A 16228-nucleotide genomic window follows, 5' to 3' on the forward strand; every position below is an offset into this window, starting at 1 on the left:
ATGAGGGCAGTCTGTAAGAATGTAGTGTTATAATATCTAGGGCTGGATTTGGATTGAACTATGTCATCTATAAAACTATGAATGGTTAAAGTCTGGTATTTTTGTATCTCAACAAACCTGATGGTTCTGCAATATGAAACCAAATTTAAAGGACACTTCAACCATTTTATTTTTACTTTTATCTACATTAAAGTCAGTTTACTCATAACAGAGTACAACTGTGTTTTCTATGAAAACAGTTATGTAATGCCTTCTGTGGCTTTGCGGGAGCTTTCCAAAGTCAACCAGTTCATGACTGCATTATTGATTTGCATTATGGGAATTGTAGAGGATTCAATGATTTGCTACTTGAGCCCAAAATGTCTCAGGCTATGCCTGCTTCAGTTTGAACAATTCTTATTAATCAACAATCTGTTGTATGTCCTCTAATTTTATGGAAGTGCAATACTGAATTGCTGGAGTCTCTCTATAAGGAGGTGTAAAGAGTTCTCCTATTTGCTTAGCTGCAAAAAAAAACTTTAGATGGCATTTTTATCTTATCGTAACAAGACCTACATTTTTGTATAGGGATCGTGTTAAGACAGCATAATAATATATGTGCACAACATCATACTTTGTTGGCACAAGAAAAAGTCGCTTGCTTGGACAAGCCAGGTTACGAAGAAGTTGGCTACATGACATTCAAATGTCAACAATTGTGAAAGAAATTCATCCTCTGTTCAAATCCAGTATTGCAAACTACACCCTGATAGTTCCTACCATGTGTCAGCTCTCTTTTAATGGTCTAAAGGTGTCAATATGCTTCAAGCAAAGTTATTGTCGGATCGTTGAAAAACATCTGAAACCCTAACCATGTACATTGGAATCAATGTTGCATCCAGCACTTTTAGTAACTGTCCAAAATCCAGCAATTACACCTACCTCACACAGTGTCTGGCCAGATGTGTGGAGGGAGGCTTTTAACTCTACACTCTCAGGCTCTCTTTTTTTTATTCTTCATACAATTATTTACCTCACTTTCTATGTGTAAACTAAGCACAACACAATGAAAGACATTGAAAGTGTGTGTTGCAGTAAAATGTTTAATTCCTTCCAATGATGGCAACTTTTCACCATGCCTTTAAGTGTAGCATTTCAGAGCAGAACAGTTGCCTACATATGTGGTCAGACAATATGTCATACAAACTAGTTTGTCTTGAGCATTCACTGGCCTTAAAAGTGCTTTAAAGTGCAGTAGTTTATTTTGTCAGGTGGGAAAATTCTATCAAAGGGATTGCTGTTCTTTCAAGCAGAAAAAAGCAAAGAAAATAGACTTCAAGTAACGTAAACTGGCTTTAAATAAATGTAGATCACTGTCTCTGGAAATGCCTGTCAGACCGGATATCATTTTGTTCAACTACTCTGCTTTCATTCACAATATTGCTATCTACAGAATGACACACATATTTAGCTGCACTGAGCAGGAAATGAGCCATGGTCTTAAACATGCACACGCACTTTGAACCTGGACTGGTTTAAGAGTTGAGATGAGGAGCTGAGATATACATCTCACTCAGCAAGTTGTTTACGACAGTGAAATGTGACTCAAGGTGCATGCAGTGCAGATCAGCACAGGTTTACTGACTGCAAAGAGCAATAGGTTTGATAGATTGTCTGATATGGGGGCTTCAACAATGAAAAGATGAAATTAAAATTTCATGTGCCAGTAAGTTAAATGGTGAATAGATGAGGTGCTGATAAGCAGTGTAAATATTACCATAGAGAGTATCATGCGACATCTGTGCTTTGCAGTCCACATCAATTCAGACAAGCTGACGCAGACAAACTTCGGTCTACAAATCAGTAGATATGAGACTTTCTCACTGCTAATTTAGTTAATTCCTCAACTAAACTACTGAACATTAGTCTTAATTTGTGCTTGACCTATGTGGCCTCCGGTTCAGTGGCTGTGTAGACAAAGTAGCCCCTCCCCCTCTCCTTCTAGCCTCTATCCGTATAATGACTAGTAGAGAAGCTGCCTCCATCAGGCCAGCTGCCACGTGTGTGTGTTCATGCATACATGTGTGTATTTAAGTCTGTATGTAACCAGAGCACTAGGCCTACATTAAGGGCAGTAGGGGGTTACCAAGGTCAAAGGTCACCAGGACAGGTGCTGCTCCACTGCAAAAGCTCTTAGTGTAATGAGGTGGGTGTGACCAATTTACGTGTGTGTGTGTGTGTGTGTGTGTGTGTGTGTGTGTGTGTGTGTGTGTGTATGTGTGTGTGTAGGATCAGTATTATATAACCCACCATTTGGAGTAATGGGCTGGAGCATGACCATACAGAAGGTGATACTGTTCAAGAGTATGTTAGGATTTAAAGCAATTACTGTGACATGTGGTCATGATCACATTGATTTGAGTAATCCCCTATTTGCCACCTTAAAATCGTGAAAAAAACCCAAACTGAATTTTCAATTTCCAAGGAACACCCTGACACACCATTAGTACCTACAAGAAAAACATGGCCTTGCTCTCCCTGTGAAGAGCAGGCTGTCCAATCCGAGGGGTGAACACAGTCCCAGAATAGAGAGCATGACTCAGCATGAGATCACTGCTGTCTTATTTCTGACCACATTAACCCCTCTGGCCAAGCTGTGTTTGACAGTGGGGTAGGCCGTTTGTGTTCTCCTCTCCCTCTGTTTTAATACTTAAAAACCACAGCCTCCAGCTGTTGTGTAGCTGTTGGAAAAAGTTTTGGCAGGGCACTTGTGGGATGAACAGGAAGTGAATATGCTCACTCAAAACACTCAAAGACTACAAATATCTAAGTCTCTTAGGTTTAATCTATCCGAGATCATTTAGATTGAAGGATAATTCAGGATTGTTACATTAAGAGCTGCAGCTTCAATTCAGGATAATTCCGGTTTATTAGAATACAATGTTATTTTACAGTGTCTTTTTATTTTTTCTTGACCTTGGAAACAACTGACAAAAACAATCTCACCACATGGTGCTTTAGTACCTGCTCTGATTGGTGTCGTGGTTTCTATTTGAGGGTTTGTCAAACAGGCTGTGTTGGGCTGGTGTTAATTGAGTTTGGAGTTGTGACCTCATAGGGTACTGTGCATGATGTCTTATTTTGGACTATTGTAAAACTTAGATGCCAGCATTGTGTAGGGATGATGTCCCAAGGTGTTTGTGAGTTTTTTGTTTCTGGTTGCTTCTGTAGCAGTGTTTCAGGTGGGCTAGTTTGCACTTACAATGGAGTTTGACTTTAACTTATTGTCGAAAGGTTTGCAATTCCTATTAGCGAGCAGGAAAAGAAACAGGTGATTACAGTTCACCTGGTGTCTACTTTGCTAGAGCAGGGATTGTTGTTAGCTGGTGAGCGTGCACAGCCTATGGTTACTTGAGGTGAGATTGAAAGTTGAATTGGAGTTATGACGGATTTATCTGAAGAAGGAAGCGACTAGGTGTGTTTTGCGGTTAAAGGAATTAGAACTTACTGCAAACGTGTCTCCACAGTCTCCGCAACCTTCATCTGAGCAATCACCTGTTTTTGATGTGAGTAGGACTATCTGCTTTGTTTCGGGAGGAGGATGTGAATAAATATTTCATCCTCTTTGAGCATGTTGCGACAACTGGCCAAAAGATGTTTGGACACTGCTGCAGTGTGTACTTACTGGTAGAGCTCAGGAGGCTTACACAACATTTTCGCCTAAGCACAGCCTTGATTCAGAGCATGTCAAAGCTGGTACTTCGGGGGCATATGAGCTTGTGCTGGAGGCTTACCGCCAGACGTTTTGCGGTTTTAAGGGGCAGGAGACTCAAACATATTTTGTGTTTGCTTGTGAGAGGAAGACATTATGATGAGTGGTGTTTAGTAGAAAGGGTTTAAACTGCAAGAAAATTGGAAGATCTTAAAACCATGGCGCTTTTAGAGGAGTTTAAAAGCTGTCTGTCTGAGAGAGTTGCCACTTATCTGAATGAGCAGAAAGCTGTAAAGTTGTCTGACGCTGCAATTGTTGCTGATGAATATGTTCTCATAAATATGTGTGGTGAGAAATCTGGACTGAAGCTCAGTTCAGTGGCAACAGTGAAATAGGTCCAGTCCAGTCCAAGGTGAAGGCGATCTCGGCATTCCCTGTTTCGGGTTCAACACAAGACCTATGCTGCTTCCCTGGGATAGTTGGCTATTACAGGGGATGTAGTAAAAACGTTTCCGCTGTTGCACCATTGTCAAGCACAGAAGTTTGGTTCATGTGATCTGATAGATGTCAGCATGCTTTTGTAGCAGATTAAAAGGTCTGTTGACTAATGCTCTGGCTTGTGGCACCTAACTTTTATCAGCCATTTAAGATGGCAATTGATGCAGGTGAGTCTGGGGAGGGAGCTGTTCTACTCCAAGATGGTGCTGATGGAATGGAACACTGTGTGTCTTACTTTTCCAAAAAAGTTCAATCATTACCAGCGTGGCTACTCTACAACTGAAAAAAAAGAGGGCCTCGCTATGGTTCTGGCTCTGGAACATTCTGAGATGTACATCGGGTCCTCCAGTGGTCCCATTACAATTTACACTGATCTCAACCTGCTTTTGTTTGCAGCTCATGCGTAATATAAACCAGATGCTGATGCGTTGTAGTGTTTTTATGCAGGCCTTCAATCTTAATGTGAAACACATCCATGGCAGGAATAATGTGGTAGCAGATGCGTTGTCGCGCTCATGCTCCTCATGGGATGATTGGTAACTGGCTCTGCCCCATATTTAAAAGGCTGGAGGAAAAGACTCTCTCTCTCCCTGATAGTCACTGTTGTAGTTCCTTGCTCTTTTGTTCCTTATCTTTTTTTTTCTTCTTTTTTTCTCTTTTCTTTTAGATGATGGAGGTCTAGTAGTCTTGTTTTCGCAGCTTTGTTTGATATGTTAGCTTATGCACACTTTTTGATAGGTTAGGGAGGGAAGTTCTGGGTCCATTGTGTGGTTGGCCCAGAGTTCCCCCACCTTTATGTTGTGTTTGGCCAGGCCTCCTGACGCCCATAGTCAGAGAATTAACTTTGTAAGCCAACACAGGAGAGGAGTCCTTAAAGTGCAAAGAAATCTATCGAAATGAAAAGATTGTGTGTCATCAGAAAAAAAATCTACAGTAGCTACTGAATAGACCTTATGGTGAAATTTTTTTTTTCAATTAGTTTATATATTTAATTACTTAAATACAATGGTATCATTGATGACAGAAAAGAATATGAAAATAAGACCCCAACTTGAAAATTTTTTAATAATTATTTAATATAAACTCACCTAAACATGTCCTTGACTAATACTTTCTTTCTGCTTTTCAAATATTCAAGGTTTTGATAAAAAGCTCACAGCCACGCTGTAAAAAGGGTTTTGCAAGAGTTTGTAATCTAAAAGACGGCTCCCAGATGGAGTTCGTGGAAAGAGACTGGGAAGATTTAACTTTAAGGTTCTTTTGCAAGTCCTGTCTGTACTTTCATACCAAATTATCTCTTTCTAGAAAGAGAGACACAAGGGAACCTATAATAAATACCCTGTAGACTGTAATCTTATGCTTTATGTTGTCAAAATATTGGAACAGTTTGTCATAAAAAAAGGACTTTTTCCTGTCTCAGTGGTTAGCAGGCAGCAGCTGCTTCAAGTCGTCTAATCTCAACTGAAACTCATGGTATTAATAGTTTAATTTAATACAGTGTGTTAGTTATCAACTGAGGAACAGAAAAAAGCATGTGAATTCTTTCCCCATAATGACATTACATTTTCATTCAGCAGCAGTGTTTTCAAGTGAATCCATGTCATTTTCATAATTTGTTTTAACTAGTCTGTTTACTATCTGTATCTGTCACTTTTTACCAAGGAATAAACCTAACTGAGCTGAGTTAGAGTCCAGAATATTGATCCAGTGATTCACTGAAAAGCTCACCACACAGCAGCTCAGAGGCCCAACGTGCGTGATGCAGCCACAAGAATCCAGAGCTCAATATCCAATCTTGAAATTTCCACTCCAGCACCCTCTCGTCTTGTAAACATCCTCATGTTTTTATACTCAGAAACCAGTCTGTGGATCCACATTTGATCTCTTAATACCATTGAAACCTTCACGAAAAGCACCCGACAGCGAACACTCTTTGCTTTTTCCCCCTTCACTGTCTCATCATGATGTGGAGTCATGGTTTCCAGCACTGGGTGACAGTTTGAAACCTTAAATCATCCTCTAATAGTAGTAATTTGGATCTTTTAATCTGTTCTTAGAGAGAGACAAGACTGACATCAGGATGGGAAGCCGAGAAGATGCATGAAAAAGAAAAGGATGTTTGAGGATGGCAGCATGGATGTAATTGAGGCACTGGGGGATAGCTAATAAGGCAAGACATCTAATAAGCAGCAAGTCTGAAAAAGCATTGTGGAAGATAAACAGTCACTTTCTGCCTTTCTTCCTGTCTTCTCCTTCCTGCTTTTCCCTCCTTCTCATCTTGACTTTGCACTGCTTTTGTCTGTTTATCACTCGGAGCTTGGTTTCTCTCTCCTTGCCTACATTGTTTGGGTCCTTCTTTGTTATTGTGTATCATGTAAATCTGGAGTGTTTTTGTTATACTCTCTGATAGCTTACATTTACATTTTACACACATCACATCACTTATAGCCATATTTGCTCCCTAATGCATTTGCTTTCTACAACTCTCTGCTATGCTCGACTTTTCCTCCCTCCCCCTCATCCTCCTCCTCCTCTCCTCTTACATGTATCACCAAGGAGGACAAGGGAGACAAGTGATGATATCTTCTCCTTTATTGAGGTCGATAACACCATAATTGCAGGCTTTGTAAATGTCTCATGGCCTCTTTATATTTTATGGCAAGACTGATGTTTCACTCTTTCTATCTTCTGCTGTTTTTCTGTTAGCAAGCGAGTTAGAGTATTTTTACCATGGCCCCCTGCCTGGATCTAAAGAGCTGTGCTTAAGTGAAGCCTTGACAACAGTATTGTCTGTGCTCTATCAAGCACTTGTTAGGGCGTGTTACAGCTGTGGAAGAGCTGACTAAACAATTGTATGAGATCATTATCAAATAATGGGGTGGTGCTGGTGGGCAATCATGCACCAGATTGCAGGTGTGGGTTACAGGAAGCTGATTCCATCGAGATTGATTTAACAGAACTTATGGCCAAAACAAACAGCTTCATATTGATTTGTTTAAGTTTGAATCTACAGCATAGATTGTCAGTATATAAAAAAAAAAAACATGCTAAATGACAGAAAATGTCTCTCTCAATTAACCATTATTGTCCTTAGTGACCTACTTACACTGTGTGCCATGTATTTTGCTGATTAGTTAGCTTTGAACAGCAGGATGATGTGTGGTATGTTAGACAACAGGAAACTGTTCATGCTGCAGGGTTGCAAAGGTGAAGTAATGCTAAAATGATTTGTTGATAAAAAAAATAATTAGCTTAGTGTCAAGACAATTTTGATAATCCATCCATGCCGTACATTGGCTGGCTCTAGCCAAAAGCTGCTTTTCTCTGTTTTGTATGATCTACTTTGTTTATCTTATAACAAAACAAATTATATGAGGATGTCACCTTGGAACATTTTACAGAGTAAATGCCTATATGATAAATGGAAGGAAAAAAAAATTCAAAGAAATCAAAGAAAATGTTGGTCTACTCTCATCAGCCTTGTTTAGTCCAGCTTAATTGTGCTCCAAGTAGTTTTCTGCCTTGGTGCGATTTTTTTGGGCAGCTCTGAAGACAAAAAACATATTGTGACTCAGACCAAAACAACCATACCAAGACCCTTAGATGAAGTGCCTAGTGCCAAAAGAATTCCAGAGTGATTTGTTTGTGGTGGGAATGGGATCTGACCCAACTACTAGGCGTACGCCAAAAGTATGTGCTAAAAGTCTCCCAGAGCCATGTTTTGCATACTGGGATGCAGATGAGCAAAATCAACTGTTGAAAGCAGCTAGCCACAGAAAGATAAGATCTGACCTGGACTAAAAGACTTCTTCAGTGAATGTTCTCATGTGGCTTTTAATGATGAATTTTGGTTCTATTGAATTTTTTCTGTGAAAAGAAAATGAACCAATGGGAAAAGAGTTTTACCATGTTAACCACTGATTTCGACCAGAGCAAGCAAACCATAGATCTGAAAACACCTTGCCACTCCGTTTAGACCAAGATTAGCCCTGTGTGAAAAAACATAGCTCTCACAATCATTTGAAAGTGGGTTCTCCATACTGGATAAGTAAATAGGCAAATAAACAAATGGACAATGTTTCATCACAGAAACAGTGTTTTGTAATTTCCATTACAAAAAATCTGGATGAACAAGGTCAGGCCAGATTTTTGGATATCTAAGCACACTACTATTGTACTAACATGAGACCACCACAGAAGGCTGAGGGTCAGACTCTTCCTATTCTTGTCAATGTTTTATTTATTCATTTATGATTTTTTTTGTACACCATGTACAGTGTCAAACATGAATATTACCATTTGATGTATTGTACCCGAGTTAGCTGATAGCTCATTTTCACCTGCAGGTCACCATTAAAATATATATCAGTACAGTAACAAACAGCACGAAGCAAAAAGCACACAAGGCGTGACACAAAGTTACACACAACAGCACATCACACACACCCACAATGTCAACTAGTAAGTTTGACCTCACACTCTGGACCACGACTAGCTGAGACTGACTCGCCGTCCCCCCAGAGAGTAGTCTGTCTCGTCCACACCCTCCATGTCAAATGGCATATACATCCTGACAGAACTAACAGCTCCCATTGTATCACCTCTCCCTGCAGGTGTCTGGGCACATTAAATCTGAGGAAACAGAATTGTTGTGACACCTGAGAATGTTGGTACTCTCTGCAGAGCAATCACACCTGCTGGTGAGATTTCAACACAAAACTCAACCTCTATAACCTCTTACAATCTCTCTTAAAAAATAATGGCAACAGCAAAAATTTATCAATATAATACTTCCTATGGGCACACATGCAATTTCACGATACTGTAATCAACATGAGTGAAGTTGCGTTTACAGAAATAGATGTTGACTATGATTTTCCTCAAAGAAATTTGCTGAATTTTGAAGAATGCTGAATAAATCCTGTTTGTTAGGGTATCATTGGCAAGTACTGGATTAAAACTACCATCTCCCTACCATTAAAAAGCTTGTGAATAGACATGGCAATCTTTGAGAAACACAAAAATTGAGGTTTTTCCCCACACTCACACATAAGTATCTTATTTTCAGTCCATTTCCTCTTTCAGGTTATTAACAGAAAAGAATAAATAGTTCTTCTGATTTTATTTCTGCTTCTGCTCTTCCTCACCCCTCTGGCCTTTCTTTATCTCTACTACATGTCATTTTGAACTCTGCTCAAATGACTAAAGCTCCACATCTCTGTCACCTTCACACTTCCTGAGCAAAGCCTCTACCCATCCATCCATACATCAACTCCACCCTTCTGCGTCACCACACACACACACAATCTTGGACAATGTGTATAAATATAGAGATTAGAGATTAGAGATTAGGGGGAGGGCCCCCCCTGGCCAAAATGTCCAATTAACGTCAATCTAGACGCCTACACAAGCAAACTACTGTTAGTGCTGTACTGAGTAGTCTCCCTGATGGCTACACACACTGTCCAGTGTAGTCTGAACACTGACATTAACAGCTCTTACGCGGCAATACGACTCCATTAAGGGGCTCAAGCAAAGCTATCACAGGCCCACTTTTCTCTGTGTCTCTCAAAATACTGCACATTAGATGGGCTTGTGGTGTCTCACAAGAGATATTTTAAGCACTTAACGCCTCTAGTGTGTGATCAGGATAAGTTGGCTTATTGAGTCCTTTACTACATTTTTAGACATCTATAGAAAACTTTTACTTCAAAATCAGATAGTGGCCACTCTTTTCCAAACATACTGGTCAAACAAAATAGTATCACTCTCCTGTGGCTAATGGTCACCAGTGTTTAACAGAAAGTGCGCTCTCATTTTCTTTCGTACTGAATTACATGAGAAGATCAATACTATTCTCACATCTAAAAGGGACAATAAAATGCTCATATTTTTGCCTTGGTTTTGATTTGATGTTAAATTTATGATTTATTCAACAGTTATACAAAAGTCTTATATCTGTGAGTCCTGGCAGTGGCACAAGACCATATGATCACAAATTTAAAAGACAAAACATGACAGCCACAAATATCTTGCCGTGACAAAAGGCGAGATGAGCCACAGGGTTTGGTTTTCAACTTTCAGTCTCACATAATCTTTATTCTTCCAACATCCTCTGCTCTAATGTCTCCACTGTTTGCTACTCAGTATTTTGTGCTCTGTTTTGCCTCCCTGTGTTTTAACTGCATTACTTTACTGACTAAATCTTCCTCTGAAATGTTCTATGAGACATAGTTTTTGACAGAGCCTTATAAACAAATGAATCTCAAAATAAAGGATGACACATGCTTGATTTGCAAAACAGTTGTAAAACTTCCATTCCCATGCTTTATATTAGGTTATACAGATGTGCTTCCTGTACCGTACAGGGCTCTCATCCAAACAGCTGTTAGCTATTCCCAAGGTTTCCCGGGCAACAGTGCAATGGAAAATTCTTGGGAATTTCCATGTGGCAAAGGATGTGAGGAAGTAAAACAGCACCAGTGTTACTTCTTTACTCCACAATTTTCCTTTCACACACGGGGCAGGGGGAAATGTCTTTTTCTCAAAAGGAACTCTGGATGAGAAACTTAAACCAGACACTAAAGCAACACTTTAATGCTATACATAAGCACAGGGGGTCCACAACATTTCTGTGAGGGAGCACATGGGAATATTTATGGGAAGCACGCTGACACTCCCCTTTGACGTCTGAGTCAGGACATTTAATGCCCCTTCCCCAGAGACAGTGGCGTGCTTAAATATATCCAAGAGTTGAGAGGGGGAAAAGGGGAGTGAGTGGTAGAGAGAGAATGAAAGACAGAGGGAGAGGAAGAGGGGGAATAAGTGATAAAAGAGGGAAAGGTGTGATAAAAAACATAAAGAAAAGCTGTGAGAGAGGGTAAAAGAAAATAAAGTGAAAATAGTGAACACACATTAGCCATGGGCACTAATATTGCAACCTTGCATGTGTGTGTAACAGACATAGCCCACCACCAGCTGCTTGACAAGTGCATGTCTCCTAAAATATACCTGCTAGCAACCAACTCCCTTGTGGGTAAGAGGTGTAAATCACAGCCAAGGAAACCCTAGACAGCCCTGAGCTGATCATATCCATCTACTCATTACATTTGAGTCATCATCTCTAAACATCCCTTTTTGAACAGTGTCATACTCTAAGTTAGATTTGACACTGGCATTAAAGTTGAAGGAAAATGTAATTCATCAACTGCTTTTTTAAAATGCTTTCATTATTCCTCAAGGGATATCACATGGGAATTTCTAAGTTTATATATGTCTCTCCCCAAAGCACGAGAAAGCCTCTATGATTCAATCAAGACATGACCTGAAGCTTGTATCACTGACAAAAAACAAATGGCATAGTGGCTAGGGTGATTTTCCAGGGATGCAGGCATATTTTCTGGTTCAAATCTTTTGGCGCCATGATGACGTAAAGCAAATGTGGATGTAAAATCAGCATTAACCGCTTTTCTGAGCCGTGAAGCAACTTTCAAATCATGACTCCAGTATTTGTAGCATCACAAATTAAAGTAATGATGGTCATTTTTATGTGATGATGACTAATCTATTCAGAAGCTGTCGGTTGAAGCATCTGGGGCCCAAAGGTGGTCTGGACACGATGCTTCCTCTTACAGTCAACTTGGAAAGAAGATACCTATGGGTGGTCTTGTATGAAAACTGATCCATATTCATTACCGCTCCCTGTCAGTGTCACGCAACCTTGACCGAAATGAGTGTCGAGAGACAAGGCTAAAGATACCATGCAAGAAAAAGTGGTAAAAAACAAAGCTAATATCAAGAACATTAAAGTTGAGGTGCCCTGGTGGTTAAGGTATTCAACGTGCTGACCTAAAATTCACAGTTGGAGTCTGGCTTGGGACCCTTGTTGTACATTGTACCCCATCTTTCTTTCTCTCTCCCCTCATTTCCGTTCATCTCACTACTATTGACTCTCTAATAAAGCCATAAAAAGCCCAACAAAATAAATCATCAACAAAAAAGGTGCCCGATTCAAAATATATTCTAAAAACAAGCACTGAGAACATAATATCTCGAAAAAATTCACACTTGTTTTAAGTGTGTTTTAAATTTGAAAAAGGTTGATGTTTGTTGTCTATGTGCAGGTCTGGGTCTGAGTCTCCATTCTTCAATAACCTACTGCACTATATCCAATATACATATTTAGATATATTTACATTATCCCTGCCTCACAACTGCCCACGTTGCTGTCTGTTAAGATGAAGTGCCTCCTCACATTATGCCCAGTGATCGCCAGAGACGAGGCCACGAACATGAGAAGCATGGCTCTTTAGCTGGTTGAGCATGAAATCTAGTTAGCCTTATAAAAAAAAGTGGGAGTGGGAGAAATGGAGAAGAGGGTGACAAACTGCAAGAAAGGGGAGGATGAAGATGAAATATGTCTGAGGCAAAAAAGCCAGAAAGAAGCATATGAACAAATGTTGGATTGGATGGCTGGATTCAACACAATGTATTGGAACACTGGTGCCACTAAGATTTACGCATCTCTTGTGTTTTTAGCTGTGAAGGTGTAAATACGTAAAATCTGTACAGCAAAGTGTTCATTCGCAGTAGACATATGGGATCAACAAGGTCAAGTAGTCTGGATTTTCTTTATGTCTCTTTTTCTCTCCATCTCCACCTTTTCTTTTTTTATCTTGCCTGATCTCTCAGAGTGCTTCATGGCGCCGAGATCTCTGGGGCAAAGTCTATGACATCAGACTTTGCATTTCGTATTCGATGATGTTAATCATCTGCCTTCAGGCAAGAAGAAAAGAAGAGAGGATAGAAAAAGAGAGACATAGGGAGCTGGACGAAAGGAAGATGGACAGGGAATGAACAAGACAGAGAGGGGGAGTGATGAGAAAGAGAGTGAGAAGGGATGGATGGAGGGAGGGCTAAAAGGAGGAGAAGGGACACGAAGATCTGAAGAAGACAGATGCTGGCATGTGAGGTTAGAGATGGAGCCAAGAGATACAGTCATTCTCAAAGACATAAGACAGGGAGGTGAGAAAGAAAGAAAGAAAGAAAGAAAGAAAGAAAGAAAGAAAGAAAGAAAGAATGACAATTCCAGCGTACACATACTGTATGCAAATATCTGATTTCAGTCACATAATGCTGAGCTACTTAAGCCTTGTTTATCCATTTCCTGGAGGAAAACTCACTGCTTTAGTCTCTCCATCCCTGCCTTTCTAGTTTGTCTGCTTTACTCTGCGACTTTCACCTTGAGGAATCAATGTGAAGCATGTCACTCAAAATCACCATCATCACAAGAGTACACCAACACTGCCTGTAGTAAAAAACTGAGAGAATGAGAGACATTTTCGCCTGGTTTTGCAGTATGTCTATTAAACAGTGCCTCCAGAGCAAGAAATTGCCATCATTACTGATAGCTGGGAACTGGTTGTAAAAATACAGAAAACGTGAGAACTGAGTATTCACTAGTTTGATTCTGGCATTGTCTTTTATAATAAATTAAGTTTCTTAATTCAAACAAAGATCTCCTGCCAAGTTTGTTGTGAATTTTAATGTTGTTGTTTTTTTTCCTGCCAGTTTGCCAGTTCCACTCAGTCAGTCAACTGTGTCAGTGAAAGTGGGTCTACAGCTCACCAAGCCTGTGTGAATATCATGTACACAACCCACAGATCAATCCACTTAGTGCCCATGAAATATAGGGAGTGGGCAGACTACTCTGCTAGTCTGACATCACTGTGCTTGGCCATTAGGCTGAGTGCCATCATGGCTCACCATCTCTCTAGGGGACGGCACTTGGGCTGCATTCAAAACCAAACGCTGTAGTCCTGCCTCTGTTAGAACCATCTGGAATATCTTAAACCTGTTGATTAAGTGTCAGGTACAGCATGGTAGCCGAACAGGCTCATACACCTACACGATTATGTTTAATCAAGTATTCCTGTGAATGTGGACGTATCCGTTACATCTATTAATGTTGCACTGCAAATATAGAAGCTGGGAGTCATATTCAGACAGAGTGATACCATTACTGAGACAGTGATACCTCCTCATTATAACATAAGTTCATAAACCATCTTGCAGGGCAAGCAGGGACTTTTTAATAGCTCTGTTCAACTACACTAGTTGGAGGAAAGACAACTGCAATGAATAATGAAGCAAATTTGAGCTACTGGCCTGCATGGTGGACATAGCATCATTATAAAAAGACAGTGAACCGACTGAGAAACCTCGTTAGCGTTCATGAGTTTGAGTATTAAAACACTACTTCCTGAAGAGCAGTCTGGCCTCAAGGGGTCTTTGAAGGGACACACATCTTCAGCAAAATGAGAAATAGCAGTCTGAGTTTAAGTTCATTTTGTGAGAACAGATCTGATCAGAGAATCACTGCACTGATAGTTATCTCCTCAGTTACAGTAAACACACCTGATTTATTTACCAAAATCATCTCAGATTTGGTGATTCAGACAATCTGAAAAGTTTGTGAACTTTTGAGACACATTGAGACCTCAGTCTATCTTCCTGGTATGATTCATGTGACAGGCTGCCGCAAGTCACACTGCTGCAAGCTTGCAACAAATGGACAGTAGCTTTAAATATCGTGTTTCACAAGATACAGTTGTATCCGAAGTAATGTGCAATCATCATCATCTGGTTCTGCTGAGACGCTTTAATGATAACGTTCCACCAAATGCAATTTACCGAACTGAAACTGAATAGAATAAACCTGAGGATGAAATGTTTAATTATATTTTTCACTATTTTGTGAATATTTTACAGTTTTTACAACAATCAGAAAATAAATCTTTACTATAAATAATAAAACTCTAGGCCTATAAAGCGCCATGCTGTTGTTTCTGCTACACGGTATGTCATCCAAGACTTTCTAAAAACCAACAGGCTGTTGGATGGCTGTACTCACATCTTCGCTGTTGGAAATTGTCCAGTCGACACAGACGAAATGGTTGACAGGAGTAAAAGTAGGCAGACTGAGTAATCCATAGCTTTGCCCATTTCCTCTATATCAGTATCCAGACAGGGATAAAATGCATAAAAAACAAGGATCCACAAATCCACAGCGCCGTGCGTACTTCTCAGCCAAACGCCTCACACCGCCATCGGTGCGCGTTTGGAGATAAATCTCATCTGGTATCTATGTCCCCCCCACCGGTGGAGTTGAGGGGTGTGCTTTTTTTGGTTCAGCTTTAAGTGTGACCGTGAAGTGTGCGTCTCATGCAACGGTAGCCTTACAGCAGATCTACGACGTGTGTCAAAAAAGGAGGAAAGGGGAGGGCGCATTAGATCTTCAGCTTGGCCGGCGGAGCTGTGCTGCTATACACGCTGCAAAAAAAGTGTCCACCAGCCGTTGTTTAGCAATGACGCTCTAATTGACTGTAAAACAAAGTTGGGTGATCTTCACATCTTCCATTCAAACTCATTCATTTTCTCAATGTATTTTAAGGGATGATCTGCAGTAGTCTATAATGTATTCTAGTTTGTTTTAATATAGAGATTCACACAAATTGAATCAATAGGGACATTTTCTATTGACTTTTAAAGTAATATGACACTAGAAGATATATTATGAATATTTTGAAATGTAAATAATGGTAAAGACATTTTTTACAGTGTGTGTTTCTTGTGTTTGTGAACTGGGTTTCCAGGTGACCCCTCACCAGCCTTGTCACAGGATACACACACAGCAAGATTAATGAGGAGTTTTGCTTAATCAGCTTGACCCCCATCTGACACTCTGATCATCACAAGACAAAAGATATAGGTTCATGGGTTTTTTTTTTCTCTCAGAATGATTTAGAATGCATCCCCAGATTATGTATTGCTTTAAATGTGCCACCTAAAAACGTACAGTATATGATGCTAAAATGAGCTCCATTCTGCAATATTGAACCTGCCAAATCAGACTTTTGATGGGCTTTGTTCTGCCTCCTCTGCATCCTTGATAACAATGATGCACCACAAACCAGGTGGGATTGCTGAGTGCAAACGAGGATAACTTTGCTTGCGGCTGGTCATATGTGTTGCTGAAAG

At 40.1% G+C, this 16228-nt stretch overlaps 1 protein-coding gene across 1 annotated transcript in view; it reads right to left on the bottom strand.

The window, feature by feature from the left end:
• The window catches only part of cacna2d1a (calcium channel, voltage-dependent, alpha 2/delta subunit 1a), a 98262-nt gene extending 83030 nt beyond the window's left edge, over window positions 1-15232 (bottom strand). The window contains exon 1 of the mRNA XM_062443410.1: window positions 15102-15232. Within this exon, the coding sequence (XP_062299394.1) occupies window positions 15102-15193 (92 nt within the window). The 5' untranslated portion in view covers window positions 15194-15232. The remainder of the gene's footprint in view (window positions 1-15101) is intronic.
• Between the last annotated feature and the right edge of the window lie 996 nt (window positions 15233-16228).

The sequence above is a fragment of the Scomber scombrus genome, chromosome 22 (assembly GCF_963691925.1).
Source record: "Scomber scombrus chromosome 22, fScoSco1.1, whole genome shotgun sequence".
NCBI lineage: Eukaryota > Metazoa > Chordata > Actinopteri > Scombriformes > Scombridae > Scomber > Scomber scombrus.